The sequence below is a fragment of the Patiria miniata genome, unplaced genomic scaffold (genome assembly GCF_015706575.1).
Source record: "Patiria miniata isolate m_02_andy unplaced genomic scaffold, ASM1570657v1 HiC_scaffold_5, whole genome shotgun sequence".
NCBI classification, from domain to species: Eukaryota; Metazoa; Echinodermata; class Asteroidea; order Valvatida; family Asterinidae; genus Patiria; species Patiria miniata.
Window position 1 is genome coordinate 9,833,015 of NW_024037072.1, and position 27,502 is coordinate 9,860,516.

The following is a 27,502-nucleotide window of genomic DNA, read 5'->3' on the forward strand; positions in this document are numbered from 1 at the left end:
AAAGCATAAAACCATGTTTCCAGGTGGTATTTTCAGATTGATAACGAACTCTTATAATTAATCTAAATGTAGAAATAAAGAAGACACAGTTGCACACAGGAGACCAAGCATTCCATAATGGGCCCTATTTATAGCTCACTGCCTCAGGCATATTCCGGAAAGTGACAAAATTATGGTGTGGCCAGGACTAGCTAGGTTTCAGCCTCACGTCTTGCAATTAGACTTTCTGAATGCATTAACACATCGGGGGTATTTCATCGCCCTTCAATAGATCTTTATCACCCTATGGCGGAATATGGTCTGGCTCCTCACAGGCAAGAAACTGGCAAAGCACCCATTTCCAGATATAATATTACAGTAGGGTAAAGGGAACCTGCCTCTTTCACAAATTCACACCTCCTGTTGGGGTTTCGGATGACATGTGTGTAGACTGACAGACATTGTAGATGTAATATTTGAAACTCTGCCTTCAAAACAGCTCACAAGAATGAGAATTCGATGAAGTCACTTGACACAATCATTCCAATTTCCTGACCTTACCGTCAAATATTCTTAAAAATTTACAATAACATTGCAATCATTTCTTTTATTTCGCCAATGTCTGATCATGCGTTGTGATTTTGCTCGGACTATGCACATTAGTTTCTAACTCTGAATCCCTGTTGTGAAGAGGGGAATGCAAAACGTGTGCCAGTCTTGCGTTGCAACAAGGAGGAGGGGGGGGGGGGAGGGGGACGGTGGGATTTGCTCCCAGACACGGAGACAAATCCCCTGTGATCTGGTTGCCAGACAGGCTAATATCATGACAAGCCCAGCCTTTCCTTTTTGAGGTGGGAATTGTTAGAGGGGCCAGACAGACATGATTGGCATATTTTCACGGACCAGCTGGGTCAGGCACTTGCTTAGCCCAGAAAATATGTGCTTAGCGAAAATGGGTGACCAGCTTTCCAAGTCATAGAATGTGTTACTGCCGGTGACTGGTACTCCGCTCAATTTCGTTCAGGGCAAACGTTTGCTGAGTACTGTTATTTTCTGTTTAGGAGTTCAATGCAATTTTGGAACAGCAGGTTGGCGTATCTTGCGAGGTCAGTAACCAGGCGTGGCGCGTCGGTAAGACCGCGCCTAGTGCCCAGCCCTTCCTGTGCTTGTTGAGTGGGGCCATTTATGTCGGTCAACTAATTTTCACGACATGACAACTGCAATTGCTTTTGTTCTGTTCCGAACTCACATTTTTCTATCACTCATCTATGTAGATCTGGTAACAGGCTTTTATTAATGAAAACCGAGGGCCAAAAATTTTGCCTTGAATTGAAAAAAAAGTGTTCAAATTGCTAAAATGTTATCCTTTTGGATGCATCTGCATTTAAAGGAGACGGGATTGACATACAGGGTATCAACAAGAAACCCAGACCCCTGCTGGCTGACACCCGCTGGCTAAAACCTTCCGGTTTCATATATGCATCCACGTCCAAGGAAACGTCCATCTGCAATTGTTGATTTGTTCTTGCCATTCGCTCAAAACTGAATTCAGTTCAAAAGGAATACACATTGCCTATCCTCAACAATCTCTATGATTCATCTTTTCAGTATGACAAAGAATGACAAGACAAATCTGCTCCATTCATCCAATGCCGCTGCCAATTCACACATGGGCTCTCAGTTGCTCTTCATCCTCAGTGGCACCACCATGACAAACACTTTAACATGATTTGAAAAAAAGTGGATCGTGAGTCATGGCTTAAAAAAATGATCTGCTCTTTCTTTTTCTCTTTCTCAAACTCCAACCTCCAAGATGCTCTTACACACCGCAATATTCAGTCCTTAAAAAAAAAAAGCCCCCCTCCCCCCCCCCCCCCAAAAAGCAGCATTCCTGTGTCAATGATTCATGGATTTAATTTTCCCGTTTGACGCACGATGTGTGTCGATTAATGACTAATGCCTCAGCAGTGGGGGAGCAAACAGCGTAGTACGCGGCGAGCATAATCGCAGCGTGAGTAACCGAGCGGCGCTATGCAATTGGTGCCTACTGTCTCTGAATGATGACAACACGCGCGGGTTTAAGTACCTTCCTGGATTAATTTAGCGGCTTGATTGTCTGTTTATATTAAGCCGGGGTTACGCACTTCACTTAATTCATAAAGCCAGTTAGCCAATACCCAAGTTACAACAGGAATATTTGTACCCTGCCACAGACATTCTTATACATGTATTTACATATGTATTACTTTCCAGTAAATTTTCTGATGTATTCACAGTATGTGACTGAATCGTGTGTACATTAAAATGGAACTAGAAAATGTGCCATGCCATGTACATGTACATGTGTTTCTTGAAACTGAAGCTATATACATGCAGAAGATAACAGTATCTTTTCTAATCAAAAACAAGTATCCACTTTGCTGTACATTTCTTTCCTGTATCTTACTCATTCCCTGAATCAGCCACATTATGATGCACTTTCAGATTTTGTTCACAAAAAAAACATGAATGTTTATTTTGTTTGATGGGATATTTTTTAGGGGGGGGGGGTGGTGTGGAGACGGAGGGGAGGGGTAATGGGGACTGAAACCTCCTTTAATTTATACAATAAGCCAACATTCATAAGTGAAATGGGACACGAACAATTCTTGGATAAAGACAACTACAAGCACAAGTTTTGCCGCACGCAGAGTAGGCCTATTCCTCTATAAACTTTAAGAGCATTTTACAGGAATTACATTTGACCAAGAGCAATTTCTACCTGTAATATCAACTAACTAGTTGCACTGAAATCAAGGTCAGAAAACTTTAGAGGGGAAAATCTCACTAAGGTGGGGCAGTCTCATGAGATTGATCAAGTCAACTCACTGCGCTGACCTGACAGGAATGTGCACTGGTGTCACAGTAGGTCAGAGGTCATGGAAAGTAGTGCTACATCAGCCCGACCTATGACCTGTGTGTGGGCAGATATTTACAGTGGCGGGAAAGCTGGTGTTTATTGTGACAAGATGCAAAATGACAGTTGTGATATTTCGTCTTATCTTGAAGTGGGCGTGATGTGTTGAAATTGGAAATTATCAAAATATGAGTTGACAGCCTAGGAAAAAAAATTGCCAAGGGGATTATTTTTCTCATTATTTCAGGGTCTCTGTTTAGAGAGACTGTTCCATTAGAAAATGACAAAAATCCCAATTTATGTACTATGAGTCATTATTTATGGTACATTTGACTGCCAACCTTAACAAAAATTGTTATGATTTTTGGGTTGATAACAGTTTTAATCGTTGATTAATGATATCGACAACATTCCAGAGGCGCAAGAGGTAACATTTTGTGTGGGTCAAAATAAATAAAAAATATTGTGGGGCATCATCCACTGATGATATGTATGGAGCGCACTTTAATAGTGGCTCTTCGTGAACTATAAATAGCCAAAGACCTTTGCTTCAAAAGGTAAAAAATAACATTAATATCCAAAACCTCTATTCAGTTTTCATGCATTATTTAGGCCTACCGGTACTGGTAGATAAACAGCACTACCATAAAACACCAAAATGTGCTTGCATTACTAACTAAATAAAGAAAAATCAGAAAAGAAACCTACAATCATGTTTGGAGGTTGTCTTGGAATTTAATTACGTTTCTTTTTTTATTTTTGGCTACATAGTTTTTTTTTTTAAGGTATGTATCCCCAATTACTGGTTGACTATTTTATGGCTAGACAGACATCTGAGGTCTGTTACCCTAAGGCTTCTTAAAAGGGTAGCAGGGTACTACTGTCTACAAGAAGTGTTCATTGAAGAGAAATCCGAACTTTCTTGGTGCAAAAAAATGTATTTGTCAAGTCTTATACATGTACATCCATCATCTACATGTAGTAATGGTCAAGGAGATTACAGACCAGGGTTTGTGGATCGTTTCTCTGAATCATTAATTAGATACATGTATCATGGTTAATTGGCTCTGTCATGGGTATTACACCAGCTTTCATAATGCAGGAATTGCCCAGAATGGAAACAAATCTGGAATTTCCTTAAGTTCCCTGAATATTTGTCTTTGCTCAATACTTTAGTAATTTTATGCATTGACTGCAGCGCTTCATCCACCCTGTCCTTGAAAAATCTTGGACTTCAAGTTCAACACCCCAACCAACCCCTTCAGAAATCTCTGGGCCCGCCACTGGGTTACCCAAATTGAAAAAAAAATGTACTATAGAGGGAAAGGAATAGCCTAAGAGCTGAGTTTTTATAAATAACTCAATCAGATTGCGGAAGGAAATCTACACCTTTCCATGAATCTGATAGTACATAAGACCTGCTTGACCGACTGCTTATAAGCCAATTCACTTTTGCACAACCTCAAGTTGATCGGCTCTCCTGAGTATATTTATCATTCCAATCACAGAACTGGACGATGACTACTCTGGAATACATGCTACGGATGCTCAAGTCCAATTTGTGACAGGAACCATCACACAGTGCATCACAAATTATTCCAGGTGATGAGAACAAATTCATTTACATACGAATTAAACCAAGGTCCCTCAAAATCCAATACTGCACGAGCCTAATTAAATGATTGAGGCCTAAGTCTTGATGCACTCTAATGGCACACTGTGCTTAATATGTATGCTGCATCAGTATTAATTACAATATTTCAGATTTACTGTTTTGCATGTAAATAATAGATAGGCCAACCATATTAAAAGGACATGCGTGTTTGAATATGCTTACTTCAAAAACTCTCAATACACATAGATTTCCCACCCATGTTTGTTTTACATACGCTTTGTGGACATTCCTTTGTTTTCATGTAGTTAAGAAAACTCGGTACAAAAATAACTTTATTTAAACTGTGAAAACTCTTTTAACCCCCAATTTTTTTTGATTTCCTTGAATGTTTCTCTTCATTTTGCGACAGATAAACCTAACCCGAAAATGCCTCTACACCTGTTTTCCAAAGAGGGCGAAACGTTATGTGGACACGGCTTAGTCCACATAACGTCAACACAACCTGCATTATGTGGGCATCTTTTGTTCACATGTCCACATTGTGACTGTAAGACAACTCAGCGGTACATGTACATGTACATTCGACATGGAAGACAAAAGTCAAGTGGACAAGCAACACAAAAATTCTTACTGGAGAGCCCCTTTAATTCTACTACAGACAGGGACAAAATAGTCTGGCTCTGGAAAGGATTAACACTACTTAAGACAGGGTTAATTCCGGGTTCCAGCTCTGTGTATATATCTGGATGCTGATCCCGACGGAATGTCAGTATAACCGGCCGGCTGTTCATATGGCCAGAGCGCAGTGGGGCTTGCCCTACTATACGCCAGACTGTTGGACCAGCATTGAGTAAATACTGACATGATGAGAGGCTCGTCTTGACTACTTCTCCAGGGGGCTCAGAGAGGAGAGCACACAGGGCGAGTGGATGACTAATAAAACTGGGGGGAGGAGGCTGAGGAGAAGCTGGCTGCCTTCGCCGGTCTGCCTCGCCTCGCCTTGCTTTGCTTGCTAGGGGCAGAAAGTCAGTGGAGATGTGAGGCACGCTGCATGAATTATGAAAATGTAGTGCCCGACTAGGCTAGCCGATTCATAGCTGACGCTGTGGGCTGCAGACAAAAGACCCTCTTGGCCCGAGAATAAATACACCTACATGTACAAAAATGTACATGTATTTTGAGAATACATCCTTGGTATATTTTTTCAATTTCCAGAAATAAATCTTGGGTTCTACACACTGAACATTGGTTATATCTTCGCATTCGTCAAATAAAATTAACACTCTTTGAATTAAATCTGACTGAACTTCATTTGATTGATATAAATAAATTGGGCCAAACTGCACTATTTATTTCTTTACTCTAAAATTTGAGATTGTCAGCACATTGTACCGGTAGTTGTATCAATGTACCTGTATGCTCCCATTTTGTCTGTCTATTAATAAAAGAAAATGTTTATTATTCCACAAATATTAAAAATATACATTTCTTAAAGATCTATTGATAAATACCTTTTATTTCGTTAACAGGAATTGGCAGGCTGTTAAAACCAGGTGAGGAATTTCCAGTATCTCTACCCACATGTAATTGCAAATGACTACGTGGGCAATAATCAGATTGACATTATCTTTAAGATGATTTTAGCACACACAAGTGTATAAATAAATTTTCAGAAACGCGAATCCTTGTGAAGAATAATAACTACACGTAATAGGGGCCTATTCTTGTACCAACTGGCTTTCAAGGTGATCAACCGTACCAAACTCCTTCAACTGCACGAGATGCCATCACTATTTCACCCAATGAACAAAAAAGCATTTGGATGGCATTCTAATCTTGGATTACGATGTCCCTGTTCTAATCAATCTATCACTCCGTTAAGCAATTTTAGCCATGATTTTGAATGACAGTCTTGTGCAAGGGTCTTCACTGTTCATTTAATATAAGGACTGAAGCACATTTTTTCAGTATGCACACCGGTATATCATCTTACACATTTTTGTACGCATATCATATAAGCTACATTTGCTTTTCAGAGGTTTGTGTAAATGTTCAATTATTTAGTGAGGTTTGACTAGGTATCCAAGGTTTTTCCTTCTGCATTTTATTAAGCGAGATGCTCTTAGAATTGTTTCCTGTAGAGGACTTCCATTTCAATTGCAAAACAAATTAAGGTTTGGGAGAATTTGATTAACCCCCTTCACAAATGTTTGCATTCTAATTACAATTTTAGAATTTGCTTTTACTAGAAGATATTTCTTCTTGTACAATGTAATTCAATATTTCTGACATGGTTTTTCACTGAAGACTTGAAGTGCATTGTGGATCTCAATGTTCAATTTTTTTAAAGTTCTGTTTTAAATTTCAGTGACTGATATTTTTGAAGTCTGATTTTCTGCCTTCATTTCTACTGCAAAAAGACTTGTTCCACGTTTAGACCGGTCAATTAATCCCAAAATAAATGTCATCATATATGCTGTGATTAACCGTGCATCTAGCCCTGGCTTTCAGTCAAGTGTTCTATTTATAAGAAACGGTCTAAATGTGCCAAATTATAAATTTTGATGAGAAAATTGGTTGACATGCGTGTTCCAACTTTGACAATACTCTTTAATCAACCCATTTGACTCATCCTTAGTCCTCACTTCACACATACATGAAAAATGAGTGCAAGGCACAAGGTGCAATGACACAGTAACATCTGGTCATATCCATTGTGTCTATCCCTGCGCATACATACAGCTACATAACCTTTAAACAGTTACGGCCTGCAGACCAGATACTGAAACAACCCCATGTCAATATTATATGTTCTCTTCCTTGATCGCAGCTTCCACTTTTATTATAAAGAGCAATAAATTCCGCGTTGTCTTTGGATTCCCTAACCTGATTACTCAAAGTACACGCAAACCCGAGACAGACTGCAAAAAGGGACACGGTTAATTGGCCACAAATATTTGATATTGGTCGTTTGTAGGTAGCGGCCCTAGCAAATCAAGCTGGTTCTAAGTGGATTATCAGGCTGGGAGCTGAGCTTGTCAAATGTGATTAGCGCCACGATGCAGAGTGAGCTGAGCCAGCCATGGCTTTTAATAGTGCTACTGACAGTGTTACATTGTCAGGTTAGCGAGCTGGTCAGGTTTGACCAACAGAGGGGGCTATAACACATTTGTGGTTATTAAAATTTTGTCAACACCACATGGATAAAAGAAACACAGAAAATGGACTCATGAGTAAATGAACACGAGTGACGAGTGTCATCAACACATACCGGTACATGTACAGGTTTGGCTTAGTAACATTGTCTCATTCAGTCTGGTTTGCAGGCTGGTCAGATTTGGTCAACAGAGGGGGCTATACCAAATTTGTGGTTATGAAGTTGTGACGTACCGGTACGGCTCATGTAAAACTACGTAAATGGATGGATTGGGGGGGGGGGGGGGTTAGGATAAGCTTACTTTGGTGTAAAGTACCGGTACATGTACCACATACTACCAGTACATAGTACTACAGAAACATGCAGTACCCAAAAGCTAAAAAATACTATGAGTGCTATGCCCACTTACATTTGTATATATGCTGAAGTACTGCATACTACAGTTTACTACTACATGTGGTAGTATTTTGTAGCTTTAGGTGAGGTTAGGGTTAAAGCAAATATTGTTACACTGACTTGTTTGAAGTTTTGAGTTCGTAGATAGTGGAAAAACCAAGAAAAACAATCATGTTCTTGTAGTCTGGTTCCCTTACCCCACTTAAGATGAAACGGAGCAATTTACAGTAAACTCCGGCTAAGACGGCACTCTCAGGACCAGAGAATTTGTGACGACTGACGCGAATGTCGGCTTCTGCTGCAAGTCGTCATTTTGCCGACTTACACAAATACACAAATTGAATCACGGAGTGAAAAAAATAGATTGAATTAATGGCCTAAGCGCATCTGTATCTGGATCATGCAAACAAGATTCATGGCTAAAATTCAAAGGCTTTGATTTACCCTGGTTTATTTCTACATCCATGGTTGATTCCAGCAAATATATCCTCAATGTTTATCATCACAAACAGGCTGTGGTATTGATCACAGAAAGTCATGCATGTACATGTACGTACGTACGTACGAAGCAAGAACGGCGCGGCCGGCTAGCGTTAACAGTGGTAAGATATACAGATCGCTTGCATACTGTACGTCCATGCATAGAGCAAGGAACAGATGGTCCATGTACATGTAGTGTACATTGTGCACGTACGTACGTGTACAGCCACGAATTAAATGTGTGCATGCTACTGGTACAATAAGGGGACCCCCAAAATGAACAGAGCGCATGCGTGCAGTCGAGAAGGGGTACTGGTATTGATATGCTATCGGGAAAACCCCTTTTTGATCGCGCACGTGTAAGCGAACAATGCACACAATGTACAAACTGTGCATGAAACAGTGTACACCTACGATTAGTGTACACGTGCTGGCCGATGCATCAATCACGGGCCGTGCCATTGATAAACAGATGTCAGTCCGCAGTGTGTGGGACTTTTCACTCGACACTTCTTGCATGAAACGCAGAGCACGATGCCGACTTATACAGAGGATTTTTTGTGGTTTTGAGGAAATGGGACTAAAAGTAACACGCCGACATAGGCGAAATGGCGACTTACATGTACAAAGGCTGGCTTAGAAATGAAAATGTCAATGGAAATGCATTAGAGACAATCGGGGCTTTCGTCAGATGGCTGATTTAAGCGATATGACGGTTTATACGATGTCGGTTTAGCCGGAGTTTACTGTATAGCCATCGGGGGATTGTAAGGTCAGGGAACCAGTCTAGCTGGCTTGTACCCGTTCATACATGTAGGCGTGTAATCGATTGCAAACAAAATGTCGACTCACTAAATCTGATAAATTGGGGGCAGTGTTTGAAAAAAGCCAGTTTTTTTCCAACGCCAGCCGGCCAACTATGCAGGTATTTCATAATAATTTGGTAGCTTTGTTTTTTGCTGTTTGCAAATGTTGTATATTCCCTTTAATGCTACTGTGTTACATTATTCAATGCAGTCTGGTTGGTGGGCTGGTCAGGTTTGACCAACAGAGGGGGCTATAACAAATATATGGTCACGAAAGTGGGATGTCCCATCCTGGTGGAACTACATGTAATTAATTAACTCTATGTGTGAATGAGTGAGGGTTTTGTGTCACAAGTTCAATAACACTGCAGAGTGTGCATAGCCAACCCTAGTGTTAATACTACAGTGCAGTATTGTATTGGGTGCATTCGAGTAGCTCACCCAGGTCGACACGGGTCAGCCAAGTGCCGTCCGATTGGCTCTGACGTCATTCTCAGGGCTCACTTGGGTTAGCCACCACAGACCCTGCTCATGGAGCAGAGTCAGTGGTGGAAATACATCACACGCATGTGTTGTTCATTCCAAGAAATGGACAAATATGGCGTCCGGACAGTGGAAATCTCCAGTGGAGCCCAAAAGCAACTTTATTTGAAGTCTAAACATAATTATTTTGAGGCTATAATTCCAGCCCTGCTTTTTTTTTTGAGTTTTGCAATTGACTGAAAAGCAGTAAATCTCAAACTGAGACCCAGCAGGAAACGGGCATTCTGTCAGTGGCTACAGCCGTGGCTATGGCCGTCACGTGAGGATCATGATGGCCAGCGGTTGAGCCTTCAATTAGCCCTGCTGTCGTGGCTAACCCGTCTGACTTTACCCGAGTCGATCCGGGTGAGCTACTCAAAAGCACCCAATGAAACACAGAAATGTGGTCTGTACATAAACGGGTCTGGAAGTGGGTTTTGAGTCACCTGCATGATGAAGCAAAGATTCCCAGTGTGATGGGCACTTGCACTTTACTTATTCATGCCCACTGTTAATAATAATTAATAATAATTTTTTTTATATAATCTGTGGGGTTTACAAATCTCTTCAGCTTCAGGCTACAGCTGGCTTCATGAATTTAGTCTCCTACTTGAAAGACTCCAGGATGACATTGGTTCTGTCTGAATTGGAGACACTAAATCCTGTCACGCAAAGCTAATGGTATGTGTATTTTCAATACACATTCAATTTCAATTATCATTCTTGGACTGTTGAAGATGAAACCATAGACCAGACCATGGTTTAGTAGACCCCCTTTTAACCAGGGTAAATGGGTAGCTCAGTTTCCTGCACCCGATTTCACGAAGCGCTGCGACGCGTCGCAACTCGAGTTACGACGTGTAACACGTCGCAACTCGCGACGCGTCGTATCTTCCATTTCAAGAAAGTTGCGATGTGTTGAACGCGTCGTAAGTTCCTTGACAACGGCTTAAAACACGTCGCAAGTTAAGACGTGTCTAGTGGTCGTCGCAAAATAAGAAGAGTCAATTCTAAGCCAGTTTTATGCCATAAACATTACATTAACGAGATTATAATACAGAGGCAATGTGTGTAAAGTTGTAAATAGAAAATTCATTGAATAATTATGAATTAGACCGGAATATTAGAATTGAAATTTCAAAGTAGCTATACAGTCCAATGAGAGTTTGTTTTCCTTCAAAATTGCATCGCACAGCCGCCATTTTGTTTTACGTTTTAACAAATTTCGAGCTGAGATCCAACGACTCTTTGTTGAATATCAGACGACTATTTACTGTACGCTGACTAAATACATAAAACAGTCACTGAGTTGTGCTATAAATACACCTACGACGCGTCGCACTTACGACGTGTTTTGTGAAATGGATCGCAGGACGCATCGCAGCTGCGACGCATCGTAGAGATACGACGCATCGCATCACTGCGATGCATCGTAAGTTACGAAGAGTTTGATGAAATCGGGTGCTGGTTCCTCAAATTACTGGTGTAGCTATTTGGTGTAAAGAGGTAAGACCTAGCAGGCTATAAAGAGGTGGAGTTTATTCCGCCTTGCTGACTCGTTCGTGCACTGTAGTTGACAGTGCCCCTAAAAAAACTCTTGATCCGAACCAGATGCTCTTCTGAAACATCCAAGGAAGGGAAGTTTACCGAAAAGGGGTATGTTTGTGTCTCTAATTATGCCTTCGATCGAGTGTGGATTTCGGCTAAATTAACAGCATGCTCTTGGGAAGCACAGATCAGTCAGTCTACTTAGGTGTGTATGTAAACACCAGTTCTACCATGTCCAAGCATGTAGAATCCAGACGCCACTTCTTTGTTTGTATATTTTCAAAGTATTTACTAACAAAATTGGAAATGTTTTACAGTCCCAGATTCATGTCTTTTCAACATTTTTGTAATGACTGACCTTCAATGAGAGAATATATAATGAAAAAAGTGGCGTCAGGATGCAGCATTTTTTCCAAAAATACGCTCAGGGTTACCACAATGTTTTGCTAAACGTTAGGCAGCACCATGAAATCTGCTCTAGTATCACACCAAGTCTCTCTCCCACTCAGTCGCTCCTGCATAGAGGCCAAGCTTACCTGTGATCCCGTCTGGCCCATGATTGGTTGAGTACTGAGATGTAAGCTAGATGCTATACTCTGTACAAGACCTTCCTCCGACATGTCTGGACCAACAGCTGTCAAGAGATTTTGCAAAACAAATTAGGAAACTAATCATGGAACTGTCTCTTTATTTCCAACAAAATCATCTACATAAGTTTCTTGATTTCTGTTAAATGACAGCAAGCCAGACGGAATAATTTTACAGGGTGTTTAGTACCAGTACGATCGTTAATCCATTCTTTAAACCAGATTCCTTAATTCGGAAAGTTACTTTTGGTATAAATGCAAATGATCGTATGTGCCTTTAAGTTTGGGCCAAAACCAAAGTATGTTTATATCTCCTTTGGTTCAGCCTGAAAGTTTACGCTTTTCATGAAAAGGCGATTGATTGAGAACCAAATTGCAGCTGCTGCTGCTGTTATACCTATAGATGAATCCAATAACTTAAATAAGCGATTTCTGTATTGGACATGGAAACTTGTATGTGCCCGCTGTGTATCAAAGACATGGATTTCAGCCTCACATTTGATCTAAATTTGGTTTTTTGTACTCTTGTTGGAGCAATTATCAACAGCAGACATTCTTTTTGAACCAAGGAAGATACATGCTGCTCTCTTGAAGAAAGGAATTTGAAACGGGCTTGCTATTGCATTTTTATAAACAAAAACAAAACACTAATATTGGTAAATAGGACTCCATCAGTTATACTTGTTTTGTATAAAAACATGTTGTCTTTGAAACAACAAATGAACAGGGAGTCCAAACACAGGGTTTATATAACAGAGTTTTTGGGAGCATATCGCAAGACCAATAAAAAATTGGTTATGAAATCTCCTAAGACAAGCAAGCAAATCCTTTTAACTTAGTCATTACTTCTGTTCGACCCTTTGACAACTGTAGGTTTTGATGAAAAAAAGTGAGTTACACTGTACCGCCTTTGAAAAAAAGTCAAAGATAATCTTGAAATAATTAAAAAAAGTCCTGACAATCTTTTTTACATCCAGACTTACCAAAGAGCCCCTCTGGTAGCTCCATGGATTGTAGGATTTCTTCTTCGATGTCGCAAGCATGCATGCCCTGCAGCCGCTTCTCCCAGAATAGCTGAAGACGGAAGACAAGGGATCAAAGATGATATGCCATACAAATCTAGGGTACTTGCATATGTACAAAGGGGCACTAAGTGATGGCCATCTGTCCACTGCATGCTATTTAGCCTGGGGGTGGGGGGGGGGGGGGGGGGGGGAACCCTGTAAGTTGTTGCTGGCACGGTTTCTTTAACCCTGAACTCTACTTTTGCGGAGAACTTTTGTGAATCCTTAAAAAATCCACAACTGCACAGGACGCCAGTGGCACAAATTTTTATTTAAACGTTTCAAGAGGCATCAAGTCCCATGAATAATGGCATGGCCTTCCACAATCTTGTAAAATCCTTCCAAACCTCCAGTAGGATTTGAAGTGTAAGGAGCAGGAGTATGGGATATGTATTTAGCATCAAATATGTGAACTAAGTCATAGACGTGTACCTCAACCTATTTTACAAAAAATTCTAAATACAAGTCTTCAGACACAAATAAAAAAGAAAGAAAAATGTTCAACAAGAAAAAAAAAAAAAGAACCGGCTAATGTTTAAAGTCAACATAACCAATTCTCTGTGGCAGTTCTCAGAGTTCTACTACATTTTAAAATACATGTAGTTTAACATACATGTGTTGCAAATCCAATGTGGTTGAGGAGTAAACAGCAGGGCCCAACAGGGCTTGTTGAAGGTTTCACAGTATCTTTCAAATGGAACCTACTACACGGCTCAACTAGTCCTGATCTCACAAATTGAGTTTCATTATGCAGAGATGTCACAGGGTCTGCTTAAAAAAAACCGGAACTGGGTCTGCTTGAAAAAACCTGAACAGCTGCTTAAAAAAACCCAAAAGCTTTTGTGTGTGAAAAAGCCACTCCGACACAAAGACAAAGTCCCCGTTGTCATCTTTCTCTTGTAGCCAAGCCCAGTTCCATTTATTTTTGCTTCTATTGCCTTTAAGCTGTCGGTTCGTTCAATCACTTTGAATTGTTCATATTCCTATTATTTATTCCACCTACCCGATCCGAATTTCCAACGTTTTCTACACGAAACATGCACGATTCCACAACACTGTTGGTGTACATGACCTTTGTACTACGCGATGTGCGCGACGAAAACATGGTTGGTACCAGACATTTTTTGTATTCACATATTCCCACCGAAATCTGAAATCATAGACTTGATTTCCAGGCTGAATGCTACGTGTGCTTAGCACACAACACACCCGCACGCTGTGCATGCACGCGAGGCGCCATTGTATATTGCGTGCAATTACGTTGGCCGCCTGTATTGCATGCAGGCTCGGCAACAACAAAGACTTGGTTTTTTAAGACTACTTCAACGAACAACATTGTGCCGTGCATGCGTGTGCAAGTAGGCCGATATGTACTAAACTTGAGTCCCTTACGAGGTAAAAATCAACGCATTTCCACAATTTTTCTTCTCTTTTTCCAGGCTTTTCTTTTTGACGGCCGGAAAAAAGAACAGATTTTTTTTGAAAATCACTCAATATTGTTCCGGTTTCTTTTTTCAATCGACACCAGAAGGGGAAAAAACGGAATTTTGTGAGATTTTAAAAAACAACCGGAATTCCGGATAAAACCGGAAAAGTGGCATCTCTGATTGTGGGATTTTGTCGGATGGAGCAAGTGGACTGCATGTACCTGTCTAGGTGTTTCCTTGGTGTCCTGTTTTGGGTCAGCCTTGATACGATTGGTCGTATGATTGGTCTTCAGTGTGACGGGCTGCTTAAAGATTGACGCTGTCTGTCGTATTGGGAGAACCAAACTGATGTCGTGCCGCGTACCTGGAAGAGGAATGGTCACAGGTTTCATGTTGATTAATTTAACGGCAGAAGAGTTAAGTATGTATTTCAATAGGTACTTGTAAGTGCACAGGCACTTATCTTAAAATACGGTGTGATAAAGAAATGCACATTATATCATTATCTCATCTCATAGACAACGTTTATCATTGGTTTGGACTGCCATTTCGTGTAAAATGCTAAGGAAACGGGGAAACGTTGTGATCAAAAAGTAAACTTGTCTTTGTAATAAACCGCTTGCACGGTCATCTCTTAATCCAGTGACAAAATAAAGCAATGTGTACTCATGTGTGTCACAGAAGAACAAAGACCTGCCCTCAGCTGTTATGTCAGATGCAATTGGTCTATTCAAACTACTGGAATAGTTCTCAGCTGATCAATTCCTTTGTTTTTTAAAGGTAATAGGCCTACGGTATGTACAACATTTGCTTTTGCTGTAACTTTCAGAAATGGACAGATATACATGTATGAGGGTTAGTATTTTATAGTAAATATTGTCGAGTCAGAGAACCAGACTATCTGGCTTGCACCCATTCATGGATGTGTAACTGATTGCAAACAACATGTGTGGACAACTAAATTTGGTACATTGGGGGCAGTATTTGAAAAAAGTCAGTTTTTGACAACGATGGTTGGCTGACCATCATTGGAAATTGATACAAGTATTATACTTTTTTGAAAATGACAGCACGCCAGGTGCCATGCTTTCACAGGATGCTTGAGACTATTATTCACTTACAGTCAATTTGGTAGTTTTTTTTGTTGATGTTTACAAATGTTGTGTATTATCTTTAACTGTTTAAATTAATGCCCTTAACCCCAACTCCCCAGCATGAACCATACCCATCCTGGCAAATTCCAACACCACTTGGGAAACTGCACACACATATTTCTGACTTTGATTCTGGAGGTGTACCAACCCAATGTAAAAGACTGTCAGTTTAGGGGTACTAGTACCCATCCTGACAGATTCTAACAATACATGCTGTTGGGGTTTGATGGGTTGAGTTGTGTTAGGGTTAAGTTTAAGTCTGAAAACTACTTCATCACATTTTATAAATCGTGGGTTTTTGCTCACCTTTGTTGTAGTCATAATGGATGTTTTTTAACCTCTTGCTCTTCCGAACTCCTGACGTTAAGAGTTTGCCCGTCCGGAAATCAAAGGAGGTCAGATCAATGGCGTCTCCAAGAAACCTGGCAAGTTGGGGCTTACTGCGAAACTTCCTCCCACACGGACTGCATAATAAAATCAAGTTTCTTGTCAATTGGGTTGAAGTATGTGTTGCATCTGCAAAGTTGGTCTGACAAATATAGATGCCTTGATATCTTTGTTTTGGGTGGGGGAGGGGAGGGGGTGAATTACTAATACTGTACTTTCAAAAAGAGAGTAGCCCCATAAACATGTTTTAAAATACCAGACTTGTTCGGTATTGTGAGCCACACATCAACATATCATGCTAGCTTTCTTGAAATGATGTATTTCCTGAATTTGAAATCTAGACTGTTTTCCACTTGATCCATGTCGCTGTGGTTGGAAGCTACATACCTGGTTAAAAAAACAGGAAAAATACTGTGGTTATTGTTGGACAAACTATCCGCCAATTTTGCCTAATCTATCCACCTCGTAGCCGGCTACGGAGTCACGTTTGATTGCCCTCAATAAACCTTCTAAGTCCAACTCTGCACATACCACTCCGGGGGACTTACATTAGACTTATACAAAAAAATTTGCAGCGTGCCAGCACGGCAGCGTATTTGAACCCACATCCCTGGTATGTATGAGCTCCGAAAAATCTAAGTCCAAAGTAATCTCCCGGGGTGGCTACGCGGATATACGGGGATACGAAGTGGGATTGAGTCAGGGAGGGGCGCAAGAGGGCGCTAGGCCTATCTTCCCTTTAAAAAGAAATATCCTCCAAGGGATGAATCAGCAGGCCTACATACAATGTAAATTGAAGGAAGTGTGTTTAGCCAGCTAGTTTAGCCAGCTTTCTTTCAGTAAACGATATTTTAGCCTGCCAGATTGCACAGCGCATTATAAAAGGTATTAAATTGCCTCCAACGTTGTGCAGCACCCGATGATGGTCTAGTGGATAAGGACATGTTAGTGAGTGAGAGATCCCTGGTCATGCTGGTTCAAACCCCTGCTGGCGACATTTTCAATTATTTTTTCATCCCAAAGAATTAAGAATATTCTTTCTTTTTTTAAATTGACTCCAACATTTAATTACGGAGCATTACATTTCTTTTGTGATTCGTGGCTCCGAAATTGTAAAATGGTGTGATTCCATCTTGTGAATAAGAAGTCACAACGACAATGTTGGTGTGGAACCAGACTGAGATTTGTCACACACACGGTAAAAATATCTAGGCCTAAGTCCCCCCAAAAAGTCACTGTGCAATGCGCATGTTCAGTGCTTAGCTCAACATGCTCAGTCAATAGGCCTAGCTGGGAAAATATCATTTACTTAAATTAAGCCGGCACCGGCTAAATATACACTGCCTAAATTGAATGGGCAAGATTGAACAGTCCAAAATAGGTCCCCTGGAGTGGCGTTGTCGAGCTCAATTTGAGTCCCCCGCGCAAGTTTGAACTTGCGCGCGCAAGTTTAAACTTGCGTGAGCAAGTTTAAACGTGCGCAGGCAAGTTTAAACTTGCGCGTGCATTAATTTCCTTGCTACAAATTGCGCATGCAAGTTTAAACTTGCGTGCTACATAGATTTTCCCCATGCATGCAAAGCCGCTAAACTAATTTCTTACCTGGTAAACTCATGCAGAAAATAACATTATTATAGCAGATTTTTCTCCGATTAATAGCACCACTGTGCTTCGTGAGACAATGCCTTCTTTGAAACATTTTATTAACAGTATTATGCTAATGAGGTTGACTGTGTAGAGGATCAGAGATAAGGGGTGGTAATGCGAACAATTTATGCACTTAATTTGCATCATGATGTGTATTATTGTTTATGGCTCATTAGGATTTTTGTTTAATAAACAACATATTTATTCCTTAATTCGAATTAGTTAATTAAAGTAATAATTTGAATAAATTAATTAAATCATTAATAAATTTATTTACTTTTTAAAATAATTACCATTTTATGTGCATAGCGTTTTTGAGTTAAAGCATGTAAACATTAATATGAATTAATGAGCCTGCAAATGAAATAATTGTTAAAGTAATACATTAAATTAATTAATTAAATTAGTAATGAGTTATTATTTTTTTTTAAATTATGCATTTTTTAAGTGTACACAGCGCTCGAAGTGTTATGCAAAGTATTTTTAAAAACAAAATGAACTAGAGGTTGTATGAACAACCACACGGTGTTGGGCCATGGATTACCGCAGACTTTGCCACACACATCAACTCAAAATATGCATGTTTAAATCCATGTTTGAATTTTTCAACATGCCACCAGAGGGCGCTCTAACATTTGATGACGTCACCTGTAAAATTTTTGTACAGTACTGCCTAGACAGACACTCACATCTTTGAAAGCAAGTTCGCATCTTCTGCCAATTTCGAATAATAAGGCACTTCCGGTTTTGACCGGAAGGAAGGGTCAAGTGATTTTGCACTTAATACCAAAAATGAAGACCCTGCAATATTGTATCGATTGCTATAAAAAACAAAATCAAATCTGTAGCAGTTGATTTTATATTGATTTTCAAAGATTAAATCTAGAAATCTTTGATTGTTTGTAATATGATACTTGATGACGTCATTGTGACGTCATTACCAGAAAGTTCAAGAGCTATTTTAACTGTGCTATAGTTAGCTAAATCTTGATTATATCTATCACGGTTGATTTTTTAGCAATTTTTGAAGGTTTAAAGGTCGTTTTATTGTAACTTCTGGTCTGATGACGTAATCAATTTTTTTTTCGCGCACAGGTCTTGTCTGCATTAAGGTCATCATGTACATGAATTTTGAAGCGATTACCGCAAACTTCGCCACAGACATCAAGTGAAAATGCGTTTTTCGCGTTTTTTAACCTGCCGCTAGAGGGCGCTCCAACTCTTCATGACGTCACCAATTATTTTTTTTGAAAGGTCAATCCAGGCAGACATCAACACCGTTGAAAGCAAGTTCATATCTTTTTCCACTTTCAAATTATTAGGCACTTCCGGTTTCGACCGGAAGGAAGGGTCACGTGATTTTACGCGCACAAGATAAAATGAAGATCATATATTATCATGTCGATTCCCGCAAAATTCAAGTTGCGGTCTCTGACGGTTGATTTTATATTGAATTTCAAAGATTAAATTGATTATTTTTTGAAGTGACGTCACGTGACCCTTGATGACGTCATGATGACGTAATTGCAAAAAAGCACATCTTCAGTTGGTTGTGCATTCATGTATTGACAATTGAAGTTCATATATGTTTTCATTTTGACAAACAGTTCCGGAGAAGAATGTGTCTAGAAGAATAATAAAAAAAATGGTAAATTCTTACAATAACAATAGGTGTTGGACTGAGGCCCAACACCTAATTATTGTACCGTCCAATTAATTGCTAAATTAATTAAATCAGTATTTTTTTTTTAGAATAAGTACTTTTTTAATTGTCACAGTACATGTAAATTAAAGCATTTAAAAAATAATGTAAATGATTACTATAACGTCAAACAATTGAAGGGATCATATTTATTCTTTCTACGTTAACAACGGGTTACCCCTAAGAAATTACGATTTATTTAAATTAAAGAATATAAATAAAATGCTAATTAGTAAATACAAGGCGAAAAAACTTGAAGCTGGTCTCCATTATTGAACAACTTCAGTACACTTTCCAAGCAATCGGCGTGCTTATTGATTGCTTGCCTGGTCCCCTCCCCGCCCCCGCCCCCTCAGAAAACCTCTCTGATAAGCACTGCTAAATCTCAATGTTTCTTTTCAATTCCCCTTTTAATTTATTTTTTTGTTCATTAATTTATTCCATTATTTATTAATTTATTTCCCCATGTACTCGTGTTTTGAACATTTTTTTTCTTCATCGATGAAAATCCCACCCGCAAGGTTCTTAAATTGCGATCGCCTTTGTGCAAGTTGTAACGTGCGCATGCAAATTAAAATGGCGCGGTGTAATTTGCGTGCTTCGGGAGTCCCTCGCGCAAGTTTAAATTTGCGTGCGCAAGTTTAAACTTGCGTGGGGGACTCAAATTGCGCTTGACAGCTAGGCCTACACAGATACCGGGAGTGGGATTGAGTCGGGGAGGGTGCAAGAGGGCACTATTTTCCCTTTTAATAGAAAAAATCCTCCAAAGGGATGAATCAGTAGACAGTACTTGCATAGGCCTACAACGTAAATTGAATGGGGAAGATGAAAAAATTGAAGTCCAAAGTTGGTCCTCAGGATCGGAGTGGCTACGCGGATACGAGGATACGGGAACTGCTCGCGCATTGTAGGTGAGCAGTCAAGCGGGACTCCAATCCGCGTAGCCAGCTACGAGGTCATCATGGTCATGCGACTTGGGTCGTGGGATAGATGAGTGGAGGGGTGCCGAAAACTACCCAAGCTATTAAACAAAAGCATTTCAATTACCTGTGATAGTAAATGTCTGTTTTACCCGCAGACAGACCAGATTTTCTTATGACTTCTTCCTTCTTCCACCCTTTGGGTAAAAAGGGGCATTCTTCCGTCTTTTTCTTCTCCATTTTGTGACTTCTCTGGACTCGTACTCACGGACAACCAACACTTCAACAGTAGCACCGACTGATCACCGGGTTCATTTGATCCGCACAAAAAAAATAAGGCGTAATTTTCTTGAAATGAATTCAAAAAGTAATAACTGTACGCTTAAATTATAAAATGGAACCATGTAAATGACATTGTGTTTTTATTAACAACAAAAACTGAAATATTGGTAAACATTTTGAAATTTCTTTGTCAAAAGAGCATATATATTCGCTGTCTAAAATGCCGGAAGCGCAGGGGGTGATGGGATAATCCAACATGGCAGCCCCCATGGACCAGGCAGCAGATGCAGGAGAGTGCAGCACAAATCTTGGCGGGTATTTCAAATCATGCAATTTTTCAGGAGCATAAAATTCTATTTTTAAGTTGCAGTTAAGGATGTTATTTTGGACGACAACGAGTAATATGGTTACAGATTAGGGACCGAAGCTGTAGGGCCTAGGGCCGGCTAGGGTTTACTTTGTGAAGCAGCGAGTGGACAGCGACTGGATGGACATGCTGGAGTGTAATTGTATTGTAAACCTACGTAGTCTGTGCACTGTCTGTGCACAATCGTCGTCGGCGCGGTATGGCTGCCAGTGCCACTCTGACTGAGTGCCAGTGACAGCGTTTCAGAAAAAAATGTTGCATCCTGACGCCACTTTTTTCTTCATATATCATCTCATACAATAAAGGTCATTCATTGCACAAATGATGATAAGTCATAAGAGTTAAGACACGAATCTGGGACTGAGAAACATTTCCAATTTTTTGTTAGGATACTTAGAAATTTTTCTTGACTCTTTATAGATTTTGTATACAATCGCGGAAGTGGCGTCAGGTTGCAACATTTTTTCCCCTTAATTAAGCAACCACAGGCAATCTAACAAATATAATTTTGTTGTTGTAATTTCTAGCAATAAAGAGAAAAATGTGATTTTTTAGTTAATAATGTTGATAATGCCATGCATGTGAATCAAGTTTTGAGCATTGACGGTGCAGTAATCGCGTGGCAAGCTGCAGTCAGCAGTACCGGGTTATGTCGTTAGCATTTTTAACTCCAAATTTTGAAAAGAAGTGGTGTCAGTACTCAGTAGGCAACATTTTTTTCCCAAATGGTCATCTCCATAAAAAATAATTGATTAAAAAAGGCCCTTTTCCCACAAGTACACATTCTTTTATGTTTAACAATATTACCAACTGTGCCTAGGTGAATCCAATAACCTTAACGTCAATTTTGTCCTCATTTTTAAGGAATGCTTCACAACGTCTTAAAACTGGAAGTGTTATTGAACTAAAACTGTTCATTATCACTCATATTTGAGACAAGTATATCAGAATATCCGTGATTAAATGCTACATTTGATTGATTTAACTTACATGTAGCTCAACTGTCAGAAGTTAAAACTAACTTTACTTAATCCTTTATCATTTTTGAGTAAATCTTATTTGATAGAATTTCCAGGAGAAGTCGTAAAATAGACAAAGTGGCAAAACCGTCTCTTTGACCAGGGCTCCTCCCTATATGTTCTCTTTCCCTTAGTGACATTAGCAAGTAAATAATACCTGTGGTGAATCAATTGAGCTCACATCAGTTCAACAAAATTGCAAGCATGGACAAGCAAGCAGTCTTCAACAATCTATCGGCCTGGTTTGCAAGGAGTGTTTCACCTCGAAGAAAAGCACTCTGGGGTAAGGTTATTCTTTGTTTAAAAGTTAGATCAATTTTTACAAGAAAGTGTGCTAGAAACAACTTTTAAAACTTTTGCTTAAAGGGAATATACATCATTTGCTTTTGCTGTAATTTTCAGAAATGGATGGAATTTGGGGGTTGGAAATATATAGCAAATATAGTTACACTAACTTTCTTGAGGTTTTGGGTTCGAAAATGCTATAAAAACCAAGAAAAACGATCATTTTCCTGTAGTCTGGTTCCGTGACTCCATATAAGAAGAAACAGAGCAGTTTACATACAATGGGGAATTGTAAGGTCAGGGAACTAGTCTAACTGGCTCGTACCCGTTCATAGGTTTGTAATCAATTGCAAACAAGTGCGATGGTCAATTGGGGCCAGTATTTGAAAAAAAAGCCAGTTGTTTCCAACGCTGATCGGCCGATCCGCGTTGGAAATTGATACAAAAATACCACTTTTCTTGAAAATGACAGTATACCAGGTGCCATGATTTTACAGGATGCTTTACACTGTCATTCACTAACAGTCCAGCAAGGTATTTCAAAATGATTTGGTAGTTTTATTTTTTGATGTTTGCAAATGTTGTATTTTCCCTTTAAATTATAAAAAGATAAATTGCAAACAAAAAGTGCCCTTTTGAGTTTATAATTTATTTCTTAATTAAAAAATTAATGAATATTTTATTCGGTGTGGCTTGAATCGAATTGTAAATTACTGTTTCAGTGAAGCATGGAGGCAGGCTTGTCAACATTCCTGATGCGCAGTTCATTTTCAGTCAAGATGTGGAGGACTGGGACACAAAAAGGTGAGAGTTCACACCTGATAATTCATAGGTAGAATATGTACCTGTTCTACCTATGAATTCATCCGGCTTTCGATAACATGTACAACACAGCCACAACTGTGCATATCTTGATTAGATTTAATGCCGCTTTTAACATTTGGTGATCAGACAAGGTGCGGTTGTTTTGCAATGTGGGGTGGGTGCAAGAATGAGGTTTGCCGATGATAACATGCACACAATCATTCTCTTCCATGAAGAAGTGTTGGTTGTTGAGGAACCAGTTGTGATGGGTGTTACCTCAATGTTTCAAAGAGTGCAGTAATGACCTGCCTGTCGTTATGAGAATATATAATTTTGAGGACAGACAGAGTTTACTGCCTGAGCCGTCAAGATAACAATCAAGCTGTCAAGCAGAAAAACAAGGTTCCCAAGACATCCTTTGCTGCTTGTAAGCATCTGTGTAGCACCCGCTTCGGTGAAATGCTGCACTGTCTAATAACCCATGAGCGCTGTAACATCGCACCGCTAAGGACGTCTTGGAACTAAGACTAGTACAAAGGTTGTAACTGCTTCTCAGCTAAGTTTAGCTGAGAATATCATTTTGCTAAGCATTATTGTCTGCATAGCACCTTTACCAAATTGGGCCCAGATCATATAATAACCTTGCACCTTGCACCTTCAGTTTATTTAAGACAGAGGACTACCTGATTGGATGCCTGACTGTCTTCCACGCTGCTTTCATCGACGCCTGTCTCAAGAATAAAAGCGCCCATAAAACAACCATCAGCAAGTTTCTTCTTCTGCCTAAAGACATCCCCAAAGGTAGCCAGGTCAACTTGAACACTTCTTTGAAAATTAGGGCAGTTGGGCACTATTCTTGCAGACCACACAGTAACACTAAACCTCCCAGATTCCTCACAATTCAATAGGGGGTTTTGGAGGATATTGCATGGTTCAGCAAAATAGAACCTTGCCATTTGAACCGATAGTTTCAATGTTCCACGGGATTGATGCACATGTTGAAGATTCGAGAAGGTTTCTTGGCAAAAAATGTTCCAGGAGTCGGGTTAATGAATCTTGAAACTGGATAGGTTTCTAACTGAATTGGTGTTTTTCTTCAATTACAAGAGAGCTGCCTCAGTTCCAGAATGAATTGTGAAAAATTAGAAAATGATAATTCGTGATTTTGTCTGAGACAACCATGTCAAAGTGTCAAAAAATGAAAATGATGACGACATTCGTGATTGATTGTACATTTCAGAAAAGATAATGCTATTTCTTTAAGCCTTAACTCCTGGTATCTTGCAAGGGATTTTCACAAATTGCCCAATTCAACATGCCAAAAGAATCATTGTGGTCTTGACTCTTGACTATAAATTTACAACAAGTTATTTTTCATCTGATAGAATATTTTCTCAATTGCTCAATATTGTAACTGGGGTGCCATAGGCGATTTCTAATATACTTTTCTTTAAAAACCCTTTGTTTTGAATTACAAATTTTAATCTTTACTTATTTAATTTGAGGTCTTAAAAATAAGCCCACAATCCCATCATATTCCTTACAGTTCTGCACAGCGTCCTAATCCCTGAGGATCAATCACAAGTGGAGAATCCAACAAGATCACCCTCTGGATTAAAAACAGCCTGCACGGCAAGACTGAGCGATAGGCACACTCCAGCATTAACAGATCGAAATGGAGAAACAGCAGACCCTTTGCCAGAGGGAGTGAATGATGGAACTGGTGACAGGACGGGCAATGGAGACAGATCAGATGTTGCTTCTACTGGAAACAGGACAGCTGATGGTAGTGGTACACAGCAAGTAACAACACATGAAGAACAGAAGAGGTGAATGACATTTAATCAAACATTCATTACTTTTGGGCTGCAGTGTTTATTTGATTTCCACACATGAAAAGTGATTTTGATGTCAACATATCTATCCAAGAACTACAAATGCTGGGCCTTATTTTTTTGTTACGTGTTGGACTATCTTCACAACAAATGGAGTTGGTGCAAAATGGAGATCACTCCGGTCCATTTTGTCTTGCTGATGTGAAGTATTTTCTTGGGATGAAGCTGAGAGGGGTTGGTGGGTGGGGAATTAAGGTGATGAGAATGCATTGATTGATTGATTGAGGTTTAATAAACCTGGCAAAGTTCATGGCTAATATGGCTAAAGGCTGCAGCTTCATACATTTAGGTGTGACTTCACCTCACCATAGATCTGTTTCCTGCTTCTGTAACATCCAAACCTATACGTCACCAAAGTTTCTGGTTAATTCCATTTTATCTGAGTTGTAAAGGCTTCTCAATGACAAGCCGAGATTTTAAAAATGGTCATTGATCAGAATGGATCACTTTTTTTTTTTTTTTTTTGGCATGTCCGCCTTAAATTTGGACCTGATTGACTGACTGACTCACCGACTGTCACTTGTGAAATAGAATCGCTTAAGTCTTGCCATGGCTCAAAATATGTTTGTCCCCAAATGCCAATGAATGGACCGAATCCAGCCCAACGTGTAGGCAACATGAATGGAAGGACCTCCAGCCAATACCTATTCTGAATTGATTTTAAACATGTTAAAAACATTCTGTGCCTTCTAGGGCCAGTTTTACTGGGCTTGCTTTGTTTTATTAGATTATCACAAAGGTAACTGTGATTTCATATCTCACAGGAGCAAAGATAAAACTGGAGAAAGCAGAACCAATGAGAGAGGCCGTCATGCAAGCCGACAGTCCTATGACATGGATTCAACAGGTAAAAACCCATTTAAACTAATAAAGTTATCGTTTTTACGTGTTCAAATATATGCGTGCATCTTTGATTAATCCTCGTGGAATCGACTGAACATTAGGAGTTATGCAAGTTAATAACTAGGAGAAGTTGCAGGAAAGGTTATCCTCAACAGGTCATTGTATTGCTCAACCAAAAATATATTATGTGTACCTAGTCAGGTTCCCTATGTGCTTTAGATCTATTTTCTTACAAAATCAAATGTACAGTCCTCTTCCAACAAGACGAGGCAAGCCTAGTAAAGCTGGTCCCTGAGTGCACACAGTGCTATTCAAATGATTCCGAATGGCTATTCACTGGACGTCAAGGTGGGCCAGATTGAGCCCATTATGGGGTTATCCAATATGCGATAATACTGCCTGGCTCTCTTTAAAGGGAATATACAACATTTGCAAACATCGAAAAACAAAACTACCAATTTTTTACGAAATACCTTACTAGGATGTTGGTAAATGACAGTCTAAAGCATCCTGTAAAGTTATGGTACCATGTGTGAAGTCACTTTCAAGAAAAGTGGCATTTGTTGTATAAATTTCCAACGGTGGTCGGCCGACCACCGTTGGAAAAACCTAACTATTTTTTAACTACTGCTCCAAATTTACCAATTTTTTTGGGGTCCAAATTTTGTTTGCTATTGGTTACATGTTCATGAACGGGTGCAGGCCAGTTAGACTGGTTCCATTACCTTACAATTTTCTGGCATCTATAAATTGATCCATTTCATCTTTAGTGGAGTCAGGGAACCAGACTACTTGAATATTTTTGTTTTTCTTGGTTTTTCCAGTATTTTCGAACACAAAACTTCAAACTTGTCAGTGTAACAATATCTGATCTATTATACTAACCCCTCAAATAGTTCATTTCTGAAAATTACAGCAAAAGCCAATGATGTACATTCCGTTTAACAGCCAACATCCAGGCTAACTCACAAGCGACAGTCAGTCAGTCAGTTAATCAGGTTAAAAAGGACTTGGATTACCCTCTCTCTGGGACCAGCACAAATGCTGTGAAAAAAATGAATTATATAAACTCACATTCGCTTCTTTCTCCCCAAAACTGAACAGGATTTCCTGATCTTCAGAATATGGACATCGATACGATTCCTCACGTGAAAGATTTGCCCAAGGTGTCTGGCCCCATTGTGGACGTTGTGATCGGCAAGAATGGTTTTACTGTGCAGAAGATCAGCAACACATGATTGATGCAGAGCGTCCTAGGCATTGTTAAACACCCTGAAATTGTTGATATTATTTATTTTTTCCTGTCGTTTTGACCCCAAAGTGGGATCAGCTTATGAATTATTCATTATAGTTATGAATTATTCATGCTGTAGTTTGTTCTTTGTATGAATATTCATACATCCAGTTTGTTCTTTGTATGAATATTTGTGTATTGAATTTGTTCTTATGAATTATCCATACATCCATTCAGTATTTTTTGTGATAAAACAGAGTGCTCACAGAATATTGAAGGCGTTTTGAATTTAGAATTGAATAATATTCATAAGTATCCATTTATTTATAATAAACAATTCTAATATTATATTAGAAAAGATGTAAATATTTGTATTTATTCAATGTTTTTAGCAGTTACTGTAAATGATGTTTAGAATTTGGCCACATTGTGTTGCCTGTGACTGTGAATTATTATTAAAATTAAGTTCAACTCAAAGAAACCACT

The 27,502-nt window shown here is 39.4% G+C and overlaps 2 protein-coding genes across 5 annotated transcripts in view; one reads left to right on the forward strand and one right to left on the reverse strand.

Annotated features, from left to right (window-relative positions):
* Window positions 1-20,551, reverse strand: part of LOC119740712 (methyl-CpG-binding domain protein 2-like) — a 38,580-nt gene extending 18,029 nt beyond the window's left edge. Inside the window, exons 1-5 of the mRNA XM_038216093.1 lie at window positions 20,415-20,551; window positions 15,938-16,095; window positions 14,699-14,841; window positions 12,970-13,060; window positions 11,936-12,033 (exon numbers count right to left, since the gene is read on the reverse strand). Coding sequence (XP_038072021.1) covers window positions 11,936-12,033; window positions 12,970-13,060; window positions 14,699-14,841; window positions 15,938-16,095; window positions 20,415-20,527 — 603 coding nt within the window. The 5' untranslated portion in view covers window positions 20,528-20,551. The remainder of the gene's footprint in view (window positions 1-11,935; window positions 12,034-12,969; window positions 13,061-14,698; window positions 14,842-15,937; window positions 16,096-20,414) is intronic.
* LOC119740710 lies at window positions 20,517-27,502 on the forward strand. Of its 4 annotated transcripts, XM_038216089.1 has the most exons (8): window positions 20,530-20,627; window positions 20,767-20,884; window positions 22,090-22,238; window positions 22,963-23,044; window positions 23,706-23,845; window positions 24,591-24,873; window positions 25,704-25,786; window positions 26,887-27,502. In XM_038216089.1, exons 3-8 carry the CDS (start codon window positions 22,160-22,162, stop codon window positions 27,018-27,020), a joined length of 801 nt encoding a protein of 266 aa, XP_038072017.1. In that variant the 5' UTR covers window positions 20,530-20,627; window positions 20,767-20,884; window positions 22,090-22,159; the 3' UTR covers window positions 27,021-27,502. The 4 variants fall into 4 exon arrangements, with proteins under 4 accessions (XP_038072019.1, XP_038072017.1, XP_038072018.1 ...); XM_038216091.1 differs by lacking the exon at window positions 20,767-20,884 and having other exon boundaries at window positions 20,517-20,654; XM_038216090.1 differs by lacking the exon at window positions 20,530-20,627 and having other exon boundaries at window positions 20,697-20,884.